Source organism: Sebastes fasciatus, chromosome 18 (assembly GCF_043250625.1).
Source record: "Sebastes fasciatus isolate fSebFas1 chromosome 18, fSebFas1.pri, whole genome shotgun sequence".
Lineage (NCBI taxonomy): Eukaryota > Metazoa > Chordata > Actinopteri > Perciformes > Sebastidae > Sebastes > Sebastes fasciatus.
In genome coordinates, this window is record NC_133812.1 from 25,488,005 (window position 1) to 25,510,242 (window position 22,238).

At 43.7% G+C, this 22,238-nt stretch overlaps 2 protein-coding genes and 1 long non-coding RNA gene across 9 annotated transcripts in view; 2 read left to right on the plus strand and 1 right to left on the minus strand.

Annotated features, from left to right (window-relative positions):
* LOC141755936 (uncharacterized) overlaps positions 1-22,238 on the minus strand; it is a 117,592-nt gene that overhangs the window by 30,404 nt on the left and 64,950 nt on the right. For 2 of the 6 annotated variants that reach the window (XR_012591374.1, XR_012591369.1), the window contains 2 exons: positions 22,081-22,222; positions 13,683-14,218 (listed from right to left, as the gene is read on the minus strand). This is a non-coding gene — a long non-coding RNA (uncharacterized LOC141755936). Of the gene's footprint in view, positions 1-5,281; positions 5,480-6,057; positions 6,141-13,682; positions 14,219-22,080; positions 22,223-22,238 lie in introns of those variants that run through there. The other 4 variants (XR_012591373.1, XR_012591370.1, XR_012591371.1 and 1 more) reach the window with 3 other exon arrangements.
* dusp10 (dual specificity phosphatase 10) lies at positions 772-18,242 on the plus strand. Of its 2 annotated transcripts, none has more exons than XM_074615276.1 (4): positions 772-1,072; positions 2,051-2,880; positions 10,353-10,721; positions 13,517-18,242. In XM_074615276.1, exons 2-4 carry the CDS (start codon positions 2,097-2,099, stop codon positions 13,780-13,782), a joined length of 1,419 nt encoding a protein of 472 aa, XP_074471377.1. In that variant the 5' UTR covers positions 772-1,072; positions 2,051-2,096; the 3' UTR covers positions 13,783-18,242. The 2 variants fall into 2 exon arrangements, with proteins under 2 accessions (XP_074471377.1, XP_074471376.1); XM_074615275.1 differs by having other exon boundaries at positions 772-1,055.
* Positions 7,637-22,238, plus strand: part of enpp1 (ectonucleotide pyrophosphatase/phosphodiesterase 1) — a 260,930-nt gene continuing 246,328 nt past the window's right edge. Inside the window, exon 1 of the mRNA XM_074615267.1 lies at positions 7,637-7,641. The gene's annotated coding sequence lies outside the window, so the exon portion shown is untranslated. The remainder of the gene's footprint in view (positions 7,642-22,238) is intronic.

The following is a 22,238-nucleotide window of genomic DNA, read 5'->3' on the forward strand; positions in this document are numbered from 1 at the left end:
TCTTATCCTCCTCTCCTCCTCCTCCTCTCCTCCTCTAAACCCTCCTCCTCTCCATTTCTCCTCCTCCTCTCCTCTTCCTCCTCTCCTCCTCTTCCTCTCCTCCTCCTCCTATCCTCCTCTCTTATCCTCCTCCTCTTATCCTCCTCTCCTCCTCCTCCTCTCCTCCTCTAAACCCTCCTCCTCCACCCCTCCATCTCTCCTTCTCCTCCTCATTCTCCATCCCTCCTTTCCTCCTCCTCCTCTCTTCCTCCTCTCCTCCTCTCCTCCTCCTCAGAGAGGAGGAAGAGGAGGAGGAGGTGGAGAGGAGGAGAGGAGGAGGAGAAGGTGGAGAGGAGGAGGAGAGGAGGAGGATGAGAGTAGGAATAGAGGAGGAGGAGGATGTGGAGAGGAGGAGACGAGGAGAGAAGGAAGAGGAGGAGAGGAGGAGGAGGAGGAGGAGGAGGAGGAGGAGAGGAGAGTAGGAGGGATGGAGGGTTGGAGGAGAGGATGAGAGGAGGAGAGGAGGAGAAGAGGAGGAAGAGAAGAGGAGAGGAGGAGGAGGAAGAGGAGAGGAGGAGAGGAGGAGAGGAGGAGGAGAGGAGGAAGAGGAGGAGGAGGAGGAGAGGAGGAGGAAGAGGAGGAGGAGGAGGAAGAGGAGGAGGAGGTGGAGGTGGAGGAGAGGAGGAGGAGGAGGAAGAGGAGGAGGAAGAGGAGGAGGTGGAGGAGGAGGAAGAGGAGGAGGAAGAGGAGGAGGTGGAGGTGAGGAGGAGAGGAGGAGAGGAGGAGGAGGAGTCAGACGTCTCGGCTGAAGCAGACTCCTCCCCCTGCAGGCTGGACTGACTGTAATATTAATGCTGTCTTCTGATTGGCTCTCAGGCGCGTCCATCCCGCTGCGCAGCGTCAGGAGGCTGGCAGTCAGACTTCCTTCAGTATTATATTGTGGAGGGGAGCTGAGAGCTGAGAGGTAAAAAGTACAAAAAAAAATGTTGCCTCTCCACAACACCGGGACGGACTGAATGGAGGCGACGCTCAGAACATCAATCCGTCTCTACGGCTCACCGCGACGCACTCCTCCGGTAAGCACCAATACAAGGCAAGTTTGGCACATTATGGCACAAGTTGTTGAAATGCACAGTCATATATATATAGAGATTTCATTCTATAATTAATGAAGAGGGAATATGAAATTGCTGCAACCATTTTGATCTTATTATTATTATTATTATAGTGTTTTATTCTAATGTTTATTATAAGCCACCAAGTTAAAATAATGCAACCATGGCATTTTTTTTATTTTTTTTTATTATTATTTTATTTAATATTACCTCGGTGTGAATTGAATTTTCCACCAGCAGCTCATCTGATCACTTCGTCTCGTCCTGAAAGCCATATCATATTCTCGGCACGTTCTCATGCCGGTTTCTTCAATGAATTTGCTCCATGAATGATTCCTCCTGTTTGGCTCAACCTGCACCTCCACTGCTTTAAAGGACACCAATGGCCGGGACAGGCAGTGCTCGGCTGGTGTCTTTACATAACATGCTGGATGACATGCTTTTAAAAAACGCTCTGGCTGCTGATCAAAAGGAAATGCCACCCTTCTTCTTTTTTTTTTTTTTTTGTAGCCTGACTTTTCCAGTTGGGGGAGAGACCAAACTGCGGCGTTGATGCAGTATTTTATCTTTTTTTCTTCTCCTCTCTCTTGTTATAAAAGCTTTGGATCAGACAGAGCAAGAGTTGAAAAATTCAACATCACACACACAGCACCAGCAGTACAGTATCTAGAGGATGATTCACATTAGTTACACTCAAAGTAGTGATTCAGTTACACCAGACTCTGTGATGATTGCACTGTTTATTATTAGTCTGTCACGCCTAAATCTTCCCACCAAGTTGGGTGTTGCCCTGCAGGTGTTGACACTACTAATATTTGGCTTCGGCGGCCGTTTTCTAGTTTACATGTTGATCCAACAGACACGAGGTCGTCCCATTCGTGCACCCTTGCTCCTTCATTCATTGAACCGTTTTTAGTTTGTCCTCGCCTCATGTTTTTGTCTCCGTCCCCCCACAGAGCGGCGTGTTGACTTCTCCGTAAACGTTCAGCCCTCGGCCTCCCCATGCCTCCATCTCCTCTTGACGACAGAATTGTGGTGGCGCTGCCAAGGCCGATCCGACCTCAGGAACTCCAACTGCGCCTGGACACCAGCTACCTGGACTCCGTCGCCACCAGCACCAGCGACAAGACAGTCATCAGCACCACCGTGGTGAAGATCCGGGCGACGGCCAATCTTGTAACGTATATGCCCTCATCCAAGGGCTCCACGCGCTCGTTGTCGTGTGGATGCAGCAGTGCCAGCTGCTGCTCAGTGACTACCTATGAGAAGGACAGCCAGAGCCTCAACCACAGCCAGGTGAGCGCCAGCAGCCCCAACCTCAGCTATGCCGGGGCCCCCACCCCGATGGTCAGCAACCACGAAGCATTAAGCGCCCCGAGTCTCGCCCCGGGCACCCCCAAGGTCCTGCCCGCCGTGAGGGTCATCCACCCCAATGAGCTGGCCAAGCGGGTGAGCTGCTGCCCCATGGGACACCCCGTGGGGCCCGTGCCCGTCATCATCGACTGCCGGCCCTTCATGGAGTACAACAAGAGCCACATCCGGGGGGCCGTGCACATCAACTGCTCCGACAAGATCAGCCGGCGGCGGCTGCAGCAGGGCAAGATCACTGTGCTGGACCTCATCTCCTGCCGCGAGGGCAAGGACTCTTATAAGGGCATCTTCTCCAAAGACATTGTGGTTTACGACGAGAGCACCATAGACCCCAACCGGCTGACGTTCGCCCAGCCGCTGCACGTGGTCCTGGAGTCGCTGAGGAGGGAGGGCAAGGACCCCATCATCCTCAAAGGTAACGCCGAAGTGGGTTTGTCAAGACGTAGTGAGTTTCTCAGCGTAAAAAAAGGGATAGAAACCACAATTTGATGGGCTTTAATAGGGGTGTAAGGATACGTTTTTTACATGATACGATATGTATCACTTTCTATTGTTCCAATAGGATTCAAGGACGATATTTGGCTCATCTAGAGTGATACGATTCAATGACACTCACTTCTTTTTGCCAAAAATCAGTGTGACTATGAAATAAATAGCTGGATACTGGACGGTGCAGGTCAGGATTCCTCAATTTTTTTCTTTTAACGGAATCAGGGATAAATTACTTATGGATATAAACAAGTAAACACAACGATTAACGGCAAATACATAAACCTTTTATTTGAAAATAATAAAAAGTGCAACTTCAGGACCCGCTGCTTCAGTTCTCAAGATACAAGGTGGTGCAATATTTAACAAAAAATAAAATAAACCAACTTCTATTCAAGTTATATGAACAGTGGTTTAACCTGCTGCTTCAATATCAACTGTAGAGCAATGATATTGGCGTCTCAGTAGGTGCGTGGAAAGATTGGTCGCGTTGCCGTTGTATTTATCTGGCCTTGCATATTCTGCAAACAGCGAGCGATTTATCAAGAACATCTCCCTTCCCTGCAAAAGCCAAAACGTTTCCACACGTTGGACCTCAAATGCGGCTTGAAAATCTCTCACTCGTCATCAGCCATCCTTCGTTTTGTTGTCGTCTTTCTGAGATTGGCGCTGCTGGCGCACGTCGATGACGTCATACACAGGGAGAGTGAACCGGAGTAACATTTAACATTTCTTTACTATTAAAAGTGCTAAAAATACATCCATATAATGTTTGTCGTGCTAAAATACAAGGTGCAAATTCGTAGTATCCATACGATAGATTATTCACCTTGAAAACAGATTTTAGATCGATATACGTCCCCCGTAAAGGACAACTTGCCGAGTACCCATCGATGTAGTTGGATCGTAGGAATATAAATCGATGTAGTAGATGAATCGTTGCACCTCTAGGCTTTTAGTTTGACTCTGGAGGGAGTAAATCAGTTTGGACATGTGAAAGGAACGTCGTGGTAGAAGCTTAGTGGCAATATAAACTGATATGAGGTAGCATAATATGATGTAGTGCAAAGCCTGTTGACCTTTATTGTTTTGGTCAGCTGATGCTGCCTGTAAACACACTGGTTGTAGTTGTATCATGTGAGCTTTGCACTGAAGTGTTAGCACACGTAGAATCAAGCCTATGCAGTCTAAATCACCCTCATACATAAACATATGCATGCGCTCTTCACCAGCTTTCTATATGACACTCATTAAGCATTTTGCAGGAAGTGAGAGCAGCTGTTAGTAAATAAGGCAGCCTATTGAGATCCCTGGGCTGCTGCCATGTTTTCTATCTTTGCTGTGTGTGTGTGTGTGTGTTTGAAGCTGTCGTGTTGGGGGCTGGGCTCTTATGAGTGTTTTCTGAATGCCTCCCAGTCAACGTCTAGCCGTAAGATCACAGCACCTTGATCTCTTCTTCTTCTTCTTCTTCTTCTTCTTCTTCTTCTTCCCTTCTTCGTCCTCTGGTCCTCCTCTGTGCGCTTTGATGGACGAGGCTGCTCATCCTGCAGCGGCGTCTGTGTGAAGCTCGCCTCAGTGGGAGGAACAGGCAGACTGTCTTGCTCTTTCTTCCTCTGGTTGAGTTCGTGCAAAATGCAAGACATCCTCGCTCAAATGGGCTCAGCCCGACTTTTATCTAGTTCCTTTTTTCATATCGGGAATGGTCGGCATCTTCCGCGTGTGTCCCCATTTACATGTCTGAATGTAGTCAAATACTTAGATGTATGAATTAAACCTGCAGTAGGCAGAATAGTTTTGGCATCATTGGGCAAAAAATTTCCATAATAACCTTTCAGCATATTGTAATTCAAGTGTTCTGAGAGAAAACTAGACTTCTGCACCTCCTCATGGCTCTGTTTTCAGGCTTTAGAAAAATCGAGCCTGTGACGGGAGACTTTGACCAATCACAGGTCATTTCAGAGAGAGTGAGCGTTCCTATTGGCTGTGCTCCGGCTGGTGGGCGGTGCTTGGTATTTCCTCAACTGATCTCAACATGGCTCACAAACTTTCTCATTTTACAGCTAAACAGTACTCTACAATATGTTTCTGAACACATTTGAGGAGAGAAATAGGCATTACAGTAACAGAATATTGATTTGTGTTTGATCAGCGCTGCCTAGTTTGACCGTTTGGTCGGAGTTTGCGAGTGATTGACAGCCGGCTCATAGACAGCAGGCTCCAGATCAGCTCTGATTGGTTGTTTTCCTCCAGTCTGTGAAATCATGCAGATGCCATTAGGAGCACCGGAGGACACAGAGGCACGTGATTGTTTTTCAGATTACCTGTCTCATGCACTACTGTCAGGATATAGTGACCGTTTTATAAAAATACATTTATTTTCCCCATTTCTCCTCACTGTTGCTTTAATTGTTGACATTTTACCAAAACATGAACCAAACCAGCCCGGAGCACAACATTTGAAATGCTGCCGTTTTTCATTGGTTTTCCCGTCATGATATCAGCGTGCAGGCAGCACAGGTATCCAGCTGGAACGCAGATGGTCAGCGAGGCAAAGTATCCAGGGAGTAAAGTAAAAACAGAACAGAAATTCAACAAACCTTAGTCAAACATAGTTAACATATGTTTTCACTAGGGCTGTCATCGATTCAAATATTTAATCACGCACATTTTTTATCTGTTCAAAATGTACCTTAAAGGGAGATTTGTCAAGTATTTAATCCTCTTATCAACATGGGAGTGGACAAATATGCTGCTTTATGCAAATGTATGTATATATTTATTATTGGAAATCAATTAACACAAAACAATGACAGATATTGATCCAGAAACCCTCACAGGTACTGTATTTAGCATAAAACAATATGCTCAAATCATAACATGGCAAACTGCAGCCCAACAGGCAACAACAGCTGTCAGTGTGTCAGTGTGCTGACTTGACTATGACTTGCCCCAAACTGCATGTGATTATCATAAAGTGGGCATGTCTGTAAAGGGGAGACTCGTGGGTACCCACAGAACCCATTTACATTCACATATCTGGAGGTCAGAAGTCAAGGGACCCCTTTGAAAATGGCCATGACAGTTTTTCCTTGCCAAAATTTAGTTTGGAGCATCATTCATCAGGTTTTCTAGTTTCATATGATGTCAGTATCTTCACTCCAGCTTTAAAACTGAGCCCGCTACAACCTCCAAAAGACCGATTGCGTTAATGCTTTAAAGAAATTAATGGCATTTGTTCAGAAGGTGCAGCAGTTTAAACCCAAAAGCATCCCCTCACCGGCCCGTGCATTGTTCACATGCACGGACCAATAGTCTGTGGCTCGGCGCATGGTCTTCACATGATCAGAGAGTGCTGTGATTCCAATCACCTTCTGCGCCGATCACAAACCTCATCTGTCCTCTAACTCAGCTCAGCATCAGTGCTGAAACGTTTGGACTCTTTTCTCTTTATTTATTGATATGGTCTTTCCTGTGCATCCATGAGAATTAGCCACTACTCACACAAGGATTTACAAACCATCTTCAATCAATAAATGAGTGGTATCTCAAAGAGAGTGTGTGAGACCTGGACTAATTGATACATCGTCATCATATTCATGTTCTTACCGGACAACCTGTGGCGATTGTAAATGACATTCATAGAACCATCATCTAAGGGTTCATTCAATCAGCATCACTGAGGTCACACGTTTGGTATCCATTAAACCAACGCCTATTTTACAGCGTTAAAACGAATTTGCGTTAACTTAGTGCCCTAGTTGTCACCCAAAATGAACACTGTAACCGGACTACTTGATTACTTTAAGCAAAATATTTAACCAGCGTATAGGAATGATTTTGACAACACATTAGTTTAAGGACTGTGGCTGTTGATAGTCGTTGTTGGTTTTGTTTAAAGGGACTGTTTGTAACTTTTTAAGCGTATAAATGTAGCGGGTCGGCACACATGCGCGTTCGCATATGCGCGCTCACGTGTGGCCGTAGCCTCGTCTCCGCTGCCTGCTTACCTTCACTCAGACAGAGCGCGCGTTCTTGCGTACTCGCTCCACCTCTAGACGTGAACGCGCGCTCACTCCACACTGCAGAAGACTTAGTTTAGCTCTGAGAATATCTAGTGAATGCACAGTGGACGTTTGTGCAGAAATAAATGCTGCAGCTCCTCCAGACCAACAGAGGTTTCCCGTGTCTTGTGAAGTGATGGAGCTCCTCCACGTGTTATGTTATCGTCTCGTTACCTATCGGTTGCCGGTGTCTTCGGCTGCCGGCTGCGGTCGGGAGGCGATAACGTAACTCGTTGAGTAGCCCCGCTGCCTGAGCCTGCGCTGAGGCAGGAAAAGCCAACACTAGGATCAGCAGTGATTCATGGAGAGACCTTCGTCTGGTCAGCTAACATTACTGCCAAGCAGCTGAAATATAGAGTGATATTGTGCTTTTAGCTGACGTGTGTCGCCTCACTGTTTTGAGCGATGCTCGTCCATGTCTATTTAGAGCGAGCAAGCGCAAGCTCGACGCTGACTTTCGTTGATTTCAAGGCCACAGGTGTCACTGTTAACAAGCAATTCTGAAAGTTACAAATAGTCCCTTTAATACTTTCACTACACTTTTCATTTCTCTCTAAATGTAGAGGTGACTAATTCTTCATTTCCTTATAAATACATGTGAGTTCTCGGGAAATAGGCAGGAGGTTGTTATTATTACAAGCAGTAGTAATAGTGACATATTTGGAACATGCTACTGAATAATTTCCATTATTGTCTCAGTTACCAGCATGTCTTAGTCATGATTCATTGTAATGCAGTTGTTGCGTGACACTCGGCTACACTGGAAATACAGTGCTGCAGATAAGAGCGGTACATTCAATCCGTCAGAATTGCCATAAACAACATGTCAGTTGTGTCGGAGGGTTTAAGGGTAAAGCATTGGAAACAGCAGGTCTGTGGTGTGAGAGGCCTTTTTTTCTCTCGAGGCAGAGGCGGTAATTTCGAAGCAGGAACTGAGCCTGAGGTTTATGAAAGTGATAGACAGTCTTCATGTTTTCCTCTTTGAGTTTAGTCAGACGTTAACGACAGACGGTCACACTCGACAGATTTCATCTCACAGCAATGTGCTGCTGCTTCTGGAGATCCTGTTATTCTCAGTTTACTATGAAAAGTGTTATTTATCAGCTGAGTTTTGACCTGAAAAGAGAGACGTTGGTTCGGTTTGAAAATAGGAAGTCCACAGCTTAGCCATTTGACTGTTTGTTGATACTAGACATAAGATGTTGGCTTCCAAATATCAGCAGATATTACCTTGATTGTTCCATCGTGGGGAGGTTAGTTTAGCTCATTGGTTTGGATTTATGTTTAGTGAGAGTCCAATAAATCATATACTGTATACAAGAAGTGGACGTAGTCACCGTGACGTCACCCATTGGTTTGTGGACTGCCCTTTTGATGCCTTGAGTTCGCCAATTTGTTTTTTTGCAACCAGAAGTGAAGTGAGAGGGTGGAGCTAAGTACAACCGAACGCTGATTAAGACATTTTTAGGCGACCTAAATTGTTGTAATTAACTTTCATGAACTGAAAACACACTGCTAAAGGGTTAAAGCTGTAAGATGAAAACACGGACAACTCCCAGACCGGACAACGCCGTGGTAGAGACTTGTCAATCACAAGGTAGCCTCGCCCTAAATCATCCCCTGCTTTATGGTCTATTTGACTCTAAAGGGGACCATAATTTACTAAATGAACATCATGCTGTATTGAAGAAGACTTGAAACTAGCGATTGAGACCATAAACTCATGTTTACAATGTTTACTGAGGTAATAAATCAAGTGAGAAGTAGGCTCATCTTCTCATAGACTTCTATACAATCAGACATCAGAGGAGTCGCCCCCTGCTGGCTGTTAGAAAGAATGCAAGTTTAAGACACTTCAGCATCGGCTTCACTTCTCAGACCCGGAGGTTTGCTCACTGCAACAAAAAGCTCTATTGAATGCACACCAGACGACAGACAAAGGTAGCGACATTTAGCAGCTAAAGAGCCACATATTTCCCTTAGGAGGTGGTGGAGACCAAAACAGAGATAAAAGAGTGAATATTGGACTCACATTCTCCTACAAATGAATGTTAACTCTGTTTCTATTAGAAATGTTTGCCAACACAACAACACATTTATAAGGTGATAAAATGGAAAAGTTGAAGGCCTGTAAGTGCTAAACAAATCTATTAATGCTGCTTCAAAGTCAGGCGATTTAAAAATGTAGTGTGGTAAAATGTGGTTGTCAGAAATCCTGATAACTTATGTAACCTGTGGCATTCTGAACAAAGGTGTAGGTGTGATAAATATATTGTATTGTAGGCAAGATATGGTATTATGAAACACTGTGTGTAATACATGTGTGTAATCATTAATACAGCTTTGTCTTAAGAGAAATATCCGTGGAAATTCCCCCCCAAACGTCTCGTTGGTTTTGTTGTCAGAGGACCAGTAAAGACTTCCCTTTATTTGATCTACTACAGTGTAATTATTACCACGGCGTCCCATGACAGCGAGGGCTGTTCCACTATCAGCGTAACATCAGGATAATGTCTTTGTTCGTGGTTAACAATCGGGCCGTTTTATGGTGAACCCACCTGCCCGGTCACCAGGGGGGGAAGTTGTGCGATGACCTCACATGGCATGATGTCAACTCTTACAATGTGAACAATACATGAACTGATACTGTGTGAGTGTGTGGGTCTGACACTTTCCACCCCCTCCCCACAACTCTTCTGCTGAAGGGAAACTTTGGCATCACTGGCAACAGGTGCAAACCAGTTATTTGGAGAAGTGCAGATGTCCAGTGAGAAGTATATTAAACATTTAGTACGTCTATTTACCTGCAGATTAACGAGGGGGGATTTCTCATGAGGTTCAACTGGTGGAAACTGTTTTTAGTAGCTTCTTAAAGTTAGTTGTTGTGAATGGAAACACTGCCCCAATCCCTTCATATTGATTTAATAACCAAATGGAGACATTAAAATTACAACCAAATGTAACCGTTTAAGATGGAAATTGGAGATTTCTGTCATGTTTTAGTGCTTCACAGCTCGTAAAGCCAGTTGTCCTTGCTTTTATCAGACGTGTATGCAGAGCTTACTTGTCCTATTCGGTCGTAACGTGTGCCATGTGGTGCACAGAAGCATGAGTGCATGTATTTTTAGCATGGAGGGCTCCAGTGGGAATTGAACCCTTAACCCTAGCAAGGAAAACCAACAAGGTCCAATTTGCAATAATGAAAGGGGGGAAAAAATAAAGTAAATATGAAAAGAAGTTTGGCAGTTAAATAATTCCACTTCCTGCTCGCCCAACCACACAAAGCGCCGTGTTTACTTTGAGCTTACGTCACAATCTGTCTTGTTTGTGTTCACAGGAGGCCTTAGCTGCTTCAGGCAGAACCACGAGAACCTGTGCGAGCACTCGCTGCACCTCCACGAGGGCTTGGACACCGGTGCTGCTGCTGGCCTGACGGGGCCGCTACCTCACTCCCTGCCCTCCACGCCGGACATAGAGAACGCAGAGCTGACACCCATCCTGCCCTTCCTCTATCTGGGGAACGAACACGACGCTCAGGACATCCACACGCTGCAGCGCTATAACATCGGCTACATCCTAAACGTGACCACCCATCTGCCGCTCTACCACTACGACACGGGCATCTTCATCTACAAGCGCCTGCCCGCCACGGACAGCAACAAGCAGAACCTGCGGCAGTACTTCGAGGAGGCGTTTGAATTCATCGGTATGAAAACGCTCATTGTTTTCACTGCAGAAGATAAAGCTAACACAGTGGTCTTGTGACCCTTTAAGATGATGTAATGTCTACTTGAGAGCCTTAAAGGGGACATATCATACATACACATTAGGGCTGTCAAAGGTAACACGATAATAACTCATTAAAAATCATTTTAACGCCACTACTTTTTTTAACGCAATCGATCTTGCAGAAGTTGTAATATTTAATGATGGCAGTTGAAGGCTGACCTTTTGCCATAAGCAACATCTACATTGCACACATAAATAAGAGTTTCTGGAGTACTTATTGAGACTTTAAGACATTATAAAGGGTAAGAAAGTAGGATAAGAAAGTTTCCAAAAGCTTATTCCACCAATACATTCTGCATTGTATCCTAATGCAGAAACATATTAAAGCTTTTTGATGCTATTCTCCTGCTACATGTGAAAATGGATTTGCCTGCCGTGGAATTTCCTCCTTTAATCAACACTGAGCATGATAACGTCAGACTGATATCACTACAGCTGCTTTACATATACGCTGGACCAGTACGAACGAGTAGTTGCGCTCGTAAAGATAGTGTGAAAATAAAGCCGTCATATCAGCCTAATGACACCGACTGTGACGGTTTACTGTGGCGGTTTATTTATTTGCCTAAATTAGATCACGGTGTCGGTTATGACCGCCGTTATGCAAACAGGAAGTGACAAAAGTGACAAACGTAGACTAAGACCATCCCCATCAAAGACCGTATTTGAACTGAGACTGGTTACAATCCCGTCTCCCATAAACAACCGTCGTCAACTGAGCAAACTTCATCTGCTGGCAGTGATGAAATGTAACTAAGTACATTTACTAAAGTACTGTACTTAAGTATAATTTTGACATGCATATACGTTACTTGACTATTTCCATTTGATGCTACTTTATACTTCTACTCTTCTACAATTCAGAGGAAAATACTGTACTTTTTACTCCCCTACTTTTATTTGTCAGTTATTAGTTACATTTTACATTAAAAAACATGATATGATGCAGTACTATACTACTAATCTACCCAGTACTATACAGAGTATCTCTAATTGGCTCCACATTGATGAACTACAACATGAAAACATGTATTTGTTAGTGATGAAAACAGAATAATGTAATCAGGGCTGTCAAAGTTAACGTGATAATAAGCTAGAGTGGAGATACTGGTATCATAACTACTAAACCTAATGAATCCATCGGTACCAACCATGTCATACTAGCTTGTCATGAAGGAGGTTAAATAACGCTCCGAACTTACGCTAAATTTTGGCGAGGAAAGACGGTCATGGCTTTTTTCTAAGGGGTCCCTTGAGTTTAACGTCAATACGTTTTGCAGGCCTGAAGCAGTAATCTTTTGTTTCACAAGCTGTGGTGTTAAAAACTGAGTTGGTTGCCTGCCTGTTTCAAATTGCCTAACAGTATTGTACAGTGTTGTTGTGAATGTGTGAATTGCAGAAGGGTGCTTCCAGGGTGCTTTTGGCCATTAAATGCTGGCAGTGTGCTGCGATACTGAATGGAAATAAGAAGGAAATGGATGATGCATCATTTTGAAATGTTTTGATACGGGAAAGATATTTTTCTGCATCTTACTTTAAAGGACCAGTGTGTAACTTTTAGGGGGATCTATTGTCAGAAATGGAATATAATATTAATAACTATGTTTTCGTTAGTGTATAATCACCTGAAAAGAAGAGTTGCTGTGTTTTCGTTAGCTTAGAATGAGCCGTTTATATCTACATAGGGAGCGGGTCCTCTTCACGTAGTCCGTCATGTTGCTCCGTCATGTTTCCACAGTAGCCCAGAACGGCTTGGGTCGGAGTCGATAACATAACTCGCTCCCGTCGCCGCCGCTCTCTCTCTCTTGCTTCACCACTCACTTCCTTCATACACACACCCTCTAAGCACCAAATGACCCACACTACTCTTACAACAACTGGCTCTAAATAGGGCCATACTCGTTTTTTGCGTCAGCTAGACACTGTCAAATCCTAGACTCTGCTCCTTTAAGGAAAGGTTCTTTTTATACACAAAAAAAACGGTAGTTCTTAAATGTTAAATGCAAACACCGGCACCCGTACTAATTTTGCCAGTTCTGGATTGTATTGTGTTTAGGAAAAGCTATTTCCCCGAGTAAAATACAATCTGGCAAAATCTGAACAGTCAGTTTCCAATACTCCAATCAGGCTCTTCTCACACACCTTTCGTAGCTGTAATTCGTATATATCCTACAAAATCAATTTGTATGTAATCCATGTAATCGTGAACGGAGGAGGGAAGTATAAAGACCATACAAACGCTCTATGGATAGGAGGTCAGAAAACATTGGACTTTCGTCCAGGACACCGGTGTTCGTACCCCGAGTGAAACCAGACGTCAACGTTGATTTATTTGTCGCCTAACTTCCGTACTTAAGTAACGCCACTTCCAGAGTTGTTTTAACCCAAACCACCATCTTTTCCTAAACCTAACTATGTAGTTTTGTTGCCTAAACCTAACCAAGTTGTTTCCTGTGAAGATGGAAGTTTATTTTGAAAAGACTGTAGCTGGACATTCGTAGGAATAACTATTCGTAAGATACCATATGAACTGTTGTATGAGGATACATTGCTCCAATACATGCTACAGATACATTTCAGTTGGTACCAAAAAATACTGAGGTTCAATAACCAGACCTGGATGTTTTAATATCACATCATGTTTGATATACTGAACTTCCCCTTTAGGGAACAAAGCATTTATTATAATGTGTTCTATGTTCCTCTCTGCAGAGGAAGCACATCAAGCAGGTATGGGCCTTCTGATCCACTGCCAGGCAGGCGTGTCTCGTTCAGCCACCATCGTGATCGCCTACCTGATGAAGCACACCTGGATGACCATGACGGACGCCTACAAGTTCGTCAAAACCAGGAGGCCCATCATCTCCCCGAACCTCAACTTCATGGGCCAGCTGTTGGAGTTCGAGGAGGACCTCAACAACGGAATAACGCCACGAATCCTCACGCCAAAGCTGATTGGTGTGGAAACCGTCGTCTAAAAACAAAACCCACTTGCTCACACTTTGTACTCACTCTCACTGTTTGTTTTTCAAGGCTGCTCTACGAGCTGTTTTTTTGGAGTGTGAGAGCCGCTGTATTCTTCATGAATCTCCTCACGCTCATCTTGGACTCTCTGGAGTGCCAAAGCTCTGGGTCAGCGGTGATGAGAAATGCCAAAAATCCCTACTGTTTGGACCTGGCCGAAGTCCCGGAGGAGAGGACGAGTTAGAGGTAGAGACAGGGAGGGGAATTGGTCAGTGGGAAGCTTTCCATTTGTGACCGCAGAGGAGCAAACACGAGGGAAAAGGGAATCGGTTTGGAAAAGATATTCTACGTGCTTAGGGGCAATTACTGACAAGAGAAACTCTTAACGCTCACACTGTGGCACACAGTTTTCTGTTTGCAGACTCAGGCGGGGGTTGGCCACGGCAGTGCCTGTCAAAAAAGAAAAAAAAGAAAAAAAGATGAAGACTTGTTTGGTGTGTGTTAATGTTGTTGTTCTATTTTTATACAGGGGTTTATGGGGGTGACCATGACGAGCCCACCGCGGCTTACTGTGCAATAATTTCAGAGTGGAATGCAACCGAGACCTTGATCTTATGTGTATATATCGGTGATGATTACGAAACATTTCCAGCTCTTTGCTGAAATACCATTTTAGATGTTAATGTACTTACTGTCGTTCAGTTCTATATGTTTATGGTGCGTACGGTTATGCTGTAATATTTGGCGCAGACGTGTACAAGAAGAGAAAAAAAAGGTTTTTTTATTTTTGAGTGTGTTTATGTCAGTCATCAGAACCACAAATTCATATTGTTTTGCTTCTTCGTTTTGCCATTCCTGCATCCACATATGCATATATTTTAGCAATATATATATTACCAGACAGCCATAAGAGCTTTTTTTTAATGCATGGCTGCTGGCAGAGGAAAGAACACTTTGAAAATAATCAGTGAATCTTGTAAAACAGGGCTACTGGTGATGTTTAATGTAACAGAACGGAGGGATTTCACTGCCTGCTTCTGTCGTCTCCTCTGTTCTTTTTTGCTCCCATTCATCTATGAGCCAGCTCTGTTGGAACAAACTCCACTGAGTCCCTGTGTAGCTGCATTTGTTTGTGTCGATGCCCGAAATGTCGAGCTGTGATTTTAGTCCGTTGTAAAGGTAGCAGAGTCGAGGTACAGACTTCAAACGGCGTGGTGTGACGGTGGCGGTACAGTAGAGCAGCGTGACCCCTTGTCTAATCTTTTTGCAACTCCCTGTCGCTGACACTAAGCTACAGTTAAGTGAGCTCTCCTGCCTTGCATAGGCGAGCGCTGCTGTCACGTGCTGCTCTAGTGCCTCTATCAATGCCTTAATTCATGTGTCACCACTGGGCCTGCGCATGGTACACCATCACGTGCGGACGGATGCAGAACACAGGTCGAGGTCGTATTTTAACTCCTGGGTAAAAGCACCTCTTGGTCTCTCTCTGTGTGTGTAACGTACAGATTTATTATCTGCTGTTTCCTGATTAATATGCAGAATTGGAGAACATTGAAGCCTTGAGGTAAAACTGCTCATTATGTAACTCTGATCTGGTGGTGGTGGCATTTGAAGGGGAACCTGAATAACAACCAACGTGAATTGTAAATCAACTCCGCACTACATAGTGGTGCGGTAAAGAGTATATGCACGCACACAAAGTTTACCCTCATCCTGTTGCACCTGAATATACTCACCTCTGACTCATACTGCAACATGTAGATAGATATGAAGAGGAAGGCTAAACAAAATACTCAACTTACTAGAGCTACTTTGCCTTCATTCTGATCCAAACTGTAGATTTTTTGCATTGTTGCTGAAAAGAATCTAAATTTTGCATTTCAGCCTCGTCACTTTTTAAGGGAAACTTCTTAAAGTACCCAGGTGGGATGCATGCGGTTTCAACCACCTGTCTAACACTTCAGCACACAGTATAAAGACCTCGTCTTGTTGAGATGACTGTGTGCATGACCATATAAAAAGTGAGCGTTTAAACGTAGAAAAAACTATTGACCTAAATTTTAAAATTGCCTCGTTTCAGCCTGAAAACCACACAGCTAATTGGTTTTAATTTAATAAACAAAGTTTCCGACACATAAAAGAGCATGTAGTCCTACAGCTGAAGTTTAAAGGAGTGTGGTTAGGTTTAGGCAACAAACTACTTAGTTTAGGTTTAGGAAAAGATCGCGGTTTGGGTTAAAGTATCTCCGGAAGTGCTGTATCTTAAGTACGGAAGTTACAAATAAATCAACTTCTGGTTTCACACCAGACACGAACAGCGGTGTCCTGAGTGAAAGTCTGGTGCGTTTTGTGTGTAACATCTGGCACCATCTAGCGGTGAGGTTGCAGATTGTAACCAACTTAAACTTTTCCCGTGTTTCAAGGGTGTAGGAGAACTACGGTGGCCATATCTAGAGCCGGTGTTTGGTTTGTCCGCTCTGGCGTAGCAACATGACGGACTCCGGGAAGAGGACCTGCTCCGTATGTAGATGCAGTATAAACTGTCACACTTCACACAACGATTCTTGCCTTTTGCCATTTCGTCAGGTCCGCAGGTCCTGTTTTTTTCCGAGATTTTGTTCGCAGAACTCGTCTGTTATCAGGTGTTTTTGCCCAAAGTTCACGCATTGACATTACTCCTTCGGTTGTGCTGTTTCGGTGGTATTAAACCAATGCCGGAAATGTTTGAAAACGTATTTAATCCGACTGATTTTTTCCGCGATTTTGTTCGCAAAACCCGTCTGTTATCAGGTATTTTTGCCCAAAGTTCACGCAATGACATCACTCCTTCTGTCGTGTTGTTTCAGCGGTATTCCCTGAAATGTTCAAAAACGTATTTAGTCCGGGAGCTCGGAACTGGTGCTCCTACTCTCTCCACATTTTACACAAAAGAAAACATATGTCTGCCAATAGATCCCCCCTATATGTTACAAACTGTTCCTTTAAATATGAAATTCAGACCAAAAAAAAACAAGCAGTTACAAGCTTTGTTCTGTATTTTACCACGCTGACTTGAAGCAGCTTCCTCACAAATTTCTGTTTATGTCCATGAAGTTTCTTTGCATGAAAACAAAGGTATAAATGAAGCACAGGGCTAACGGTATCACTGTCAAAGCACCAAAAAACACAACATTTATTTTGCAATACACCCTCTGTGAAGCATTTTATCTTCAATATACATCTAAAACCCAAACGTTTGGAGAACGTGCGTCTCTGTCAGCAACACGAAGGAGAATGCAAGTTTTCATAGTGAACACAAACACACACACACACAGTGCACTCGGTACGGCTTTACAACACCAACATTCACGACAATAAGCTTCGAAAATCCCTCATGTGAAAAATCCATGCTATGCAAATGAAAATTGTAAACAGGTTGTTTCTTAAACCTGACGATCATGAAGTAGTTTTGCGAGGTCTCTGCGAACATTTTCGAGCATGAATAACAGTTTGCAGCCTCAGATTGAAGTGAGTTTTTTTTAAAAGTGTGACAAAGAAAAAAAACAAAAACGTGTGACGACGTGTCCTCACTTTGTATTTTTGTTGCTGTTGTCATTGGTGTCTACTGGTGCTCCACAATATATTTGAATATGATAACAAAAAAGGTATATAATAACCATTTACCACACGTTTGTAGCTTGTGCATTTATATTCAGTGATTTGCAAAAAAAAAAAGAAAAGAGAGAGCTTAGCATCTGAGCCAATGTTATATAAGAATAATGAACCTTTTTCGTCCCACCTGCTGGTTTCCTACGACCGCAGCGGCACATGGCTTTTTGTATGTACCGATCTATTTGACTGAACAATGTAACCGTCGTACTGTACATTACTCTCTCCGGTTGGACAAACGAAGCATGCTGTGTGCTCCAGGTCTGTAGAGGGACACTCGCAGACGTTATGGTGCTGTCTGTCTTTCCCCACACTGCTCTTTCTGTAGAGGTCACAGCCTGACTGACAGCTCCGAGAGGCATCTGGGTCTGTTCCCTTTTTATTTGGAAACACGGTTCTGTATTAGAACAATACCCAGCTGTCATATTTGATGTGCACTCTTTACGACTAGACTTGTTTAAGAGTCTCTGCTTTGGGCTCAGAGGCTCCGGTGGCTTCGCTCTACAAGTCTCTTTCTTTGTGTCTGTAGTCAAGTATATACAGTATATAAATATATATATATCTATTTTCTTTGTATGCATATATTCATTACTATTTTTGCACTGACCTACGGACAGATGGATTTATTTTTTTCCACAAAGGGTGCTATTATAACGGAGGCCTTCTCCCACACCTTTTTTGCATGACTTGCTCAAGATTCCTCAACTGGTCTGTCATCTTCTCCTACTCTTCTCCTACTACTCCTCGAACTGTTGCAAATTGAAGCACTGTAATTTTGTAATCCCTACTTGTGAGCTTTGAAATAAACAGGGAGGCTTCAAGTTTGGTTTTGGCGTCCCGGAGGGTTTATTTTCTCCTCGTTTTCTTCCTACGTGGAGGAATCTCATTTCTCTGGCCACTGAGAGAAAAAAAAGTAGAAATATGTTTCTGAAGATGTTTTATTTGGTAAAAACATAAAATGTGCCAGATGTCTCATGTTGTGTTTTAATGTTTAAAGCTGCAATAATCAATATTTTTTTACATTAGCAATGGATCAAATGACTGTGATAATGTGAAAGTGGTCACTTGTAGTGACTCTGCATTTCCTCTCAGCATCTTTCAGTTCATTGTTTTGGTTTTATGGTCCTCAACATTGACTTGTTTCTGACCTGATGAACCCACTGCACACTACCTGTCCAGCACCAAACAGCAGGCACACAAAGTTAGCGACTAGCTGGTGAACATAGCGGAGCATTTAGCAGCTAAAGATCCAAATGTTTCCCTAAAGAGTTGGTGGAGACCAAAGAAGAGCTAAAAGGAAAAGTGGAATATTGGACTTATGTTCATCCGGTGCACAGAAACACGACTACAGAAGAATGACAATGTTGCTCCGTGAGTTAAGCTCCATAAAGCTCACCATATCAATTTAAAATGTGATGTCAGTGTTGTTTTCACAACCTGTTTCTGCTGCCCCTAAAAAATTAAAAAGATAGGTTTAAGTTCTAAGGCTACATCCTTACTAATATGTTTTCGTCTTTGTCCAGACGAGCGTTTTAGGGCCACTTCAGAATACTACCACGCCTGAAAACACATTTCACAAAACCATTCACGTACACTGGGCATGTGCGTAAACAGGACGCACCACTGGACATGGGAAATTATGTAAAGTGATAAAATAATAGCTTGCCTCCTGCGCATGTAGGCAGTAGTGACATTACAAAATGCAGAATTTAACTGCACAACAGCTGCAAACATAGACAACAGGTTCAGCAACGCTTGTAACTCCTAATCCATGTTGAAATTAACCACTGTTGGTCGAGGCTGATGTCGTTTGTTTTCGTGACGAACCAGGGAAGGACACGTCATGACTGATAAGACACAATCAAGAAACAAACGTGGGTGTCATCGTTTTCAAAGGTCTCTGTTTCTATCCGTCCAGACTAAAACGCAAAGTTTTAAAACTAAAACGGGCTCAGAAGCGTTTTCAAACGTCTCCGTTTTAGGGGCTCCAATACGCCGGAGTAGTGTGGACTCTAGCTTAAACGTAGCGAAAGGTACGCGTTTTAAGAGGAAAACACATGTGTGGATGTAGCCTAAGCAAGAGACGAGGGCTACAACTAACGAATACTGTCATTGTCGAGTAATGTTTTTTTCAATTAATCAATAATTTAGTTTTAAAAAAGGTCAGAAAATAGTGAAAAGAGCTAAAGGTGACATCAAACAACAGTCCAAAACCAAAAGAGACTCAACTCATAACAATATAAAACCAAGAAAAGGCAGAAAAACGGCACATTTGAGAGGCTGGGATTAGCAAATGTTAGCCTGAAAAATGACAACAATCAATCAATTCAGACGACTGACTATCAACTGATCAAGTAATGCTTCAGCTATTCAAGAGAAACTGAAAACATTAGTGTGAAAACACGCTGATTTTAAAGAGAAACAACAGATTGAGGGATAAAGATTTCAAGGCCTCACTCCAACCGGAGCCAGGAAACAACAGAAGCTCAGAGACTCGCTGATTATTGGGATCAATAACAACAAACAAGCCTCACGGTGTGTATTTTAAGAGACAGCCTCTATCAGCCTCTTGACATTTGAGCATCCAGTGGAGTACACAGCCAGAGTTGTGAATTATCTGCGCTCCCCTCCATTGAACCATGTGTCACATAGCTGCAGGAGTTATGGGCCTATATTTACTCCCAACTTCGCAGGCGTCTACCGCCTCACGGCCAGCGGCGAAGGGGTGCGGGGGGCGCCGGCCCGAGGGTCAAGATCTCTCCATAGGAACAGGCACAAAAATAGTTTTTAGCGTTGTTTCTAATTACAAGTGATGAGTGCCCCGCCTCATTAATCCTTTCCTATCAGCACTGGGCAGGCTGGCAGCACCAGAATAGCCCTGATCTTTGTGCTGCTGCACGCCGCTCTCCGGCGAGCCCTGCATGGACGTATTAGGCAAAGCGGGACCGAGAGGAGGACCTACCTTTTCCACACACACACAAACAGGTGCACACGCACACACACATGCACATGATCAAGTGTGTGCATACTTCCCAGTCAGAGGAGGCGGTGAAATAAAGCAGAGAGGATCTCTGAGCCCGAGGACTGCTGCACTGGTTACCATCAAAGCTGCTCCCGTTGTCACAGGAAGACGCGCTCGCACGTCATCCCACCAGGGCTTCACTAAACCAAACTACTGCAGCACTTTGCACTTACAGCTCATGCATAAAATAATGCTTCTCATGTTTACTTTACAACTAAATATGCCAAAGGACGACACGGATTTAGGTTAATGAGGGGAAAATGGAAACAGATAAAAGTATGAAAGAACGCAGAGGACAAATGCTCCGTCACTACCGACAGATATACTAAATCATACAAGCCTTTTCCAGTATGTTAATGTTTTGATATCAATGTGACGGCATGTTTTCTTTGTATCTGTTGATCATTTAATTATCTGATGGATTAACGTTTACTTCCCGTGCTCAATCTTGGGGTCGGGAACACCAAAAGAGACCCATGAAAAATGATTAAAGGGATAAGAAAGGAACAAAATATTTTTGTTACACAAAATTATATCTATATATATATTGTTTTCCTCATTTTTCTTCTGGCATCAGTGTTCACATGTTCATAACCTGTGAAGGGGGTTTACAAGTCAACATGTCTTTCTGGTGGATATAGTCACCGCGACGTCACCCAGTTGTTTGTGGACGGCCGTTTCGAAGCCTGGAGTTCGGCATTTTGGTTGTCACCATCATGGCTTTTTGGAACCAGATGTAAAACATTTTTTCTATACAATCAGACTTCTTTTTGCAACCAGAGGAGTCGCCCCCTTCTGGCTATTAGAACGAGCGCAAGTTTAAGGCACTTCCTCATTGGCTTCACTTTTCAGGACTGGAAGATGCCCTCTTAAGGAAATCTTAATACCACAGGCAGCACACAATCATAGACCGTATATAAGGAGTGGACGTAGTCACCGTGACGTCACTCATTTGTTTGCGGACTGTCGTTTTGAAGCCTGGAGTTCAGTATTTTGGCCGTCCCCATCTTGTTTTTTTGCAACCAGAAGTGACACGAGAGGGTGGAGCTAAGTAAAACTGAACGCTGAATAAGACATTTTTAGGCGACCAAAATGTTATAATTAACTTTCATGAAGTGAAAACACACTGTGAAAGGGTTAAGCTGTAAGACGAAAACACGGACAACTCCCAGAACAGATAACACCGTGGTAGTGACCTGTCAATCACAAGGTAGCCCCGCCCTAAAGCATCCCCTGCTTTATGGTCTATTTGACTCTAAATGGGACCATAATTTACTAAATGAACATCATGCTGTATTGAAGAAGACTTGAAACTAGCGATTGAGACCATAAACTCATGTTTACAATGTTTACTGAGGTAATAAATCAAGTGAGAAGTAGGCTCATTTTCTCATAGACGTCTATACAATCAGACTTCTTTTAGCAACCAGAGGAGTCGCCCCCTGCTGGCTGTTAGAGAGAATTAAAGTTTAAGACACTTCAGCATTGACTTCACTTCTCAGACCACGGAGGTTGCTGCCTGCATACACTTTGATTTGAGAAAGTAGTGTGCTTCGAACCTAGTGGCAACAGGTTTTCTTCTTCAACATGACCAATGTCCCTGTGCATAAAGCCCGGGTTAGGGTTAGGAACTTGGACTGACCTGCTCAACTCCATCCAGCACCTTTGGGTCAAACTGGAGCGCTGACTGTGAGGCCTCGTCTCCCAACATCAGGGCCCGACCTCACTGATGCTCTTGTGTCTGACTGAGAGCAAATCCCTGCAGCCTGGTTCTCTTCAAAAGCCTTTAAAGAAGAGCAG

What these genes read in the sequence shown, in the direction of transcription:
- dusp10 (XM_074615276.1), top strand. Translation starts at nt 2,097, where the DNA reads ATGCCTCCATCTCCTCTTGACGACAGAATTGTGGTGGCGCTGCCAAGG. An exon ending in GGACCCCATCATCCTCAAAG is followed by an intron (nt 2,881 to 10,352) that starts GTAACGCCGAAG and finishes TTGTGTTCACAG; the next exon opens with GAGGCCTTAGCTGCTTCAGG. An exon ending in GGAGGCGTTTGAATTCATCG is followed by an intron (nt 10,722 to 13,516) that starts GTATGAAAACGC and finishes TCCTCTCTGCAG; the next exon opens with AGGAAGCACATCAAGCAGGT.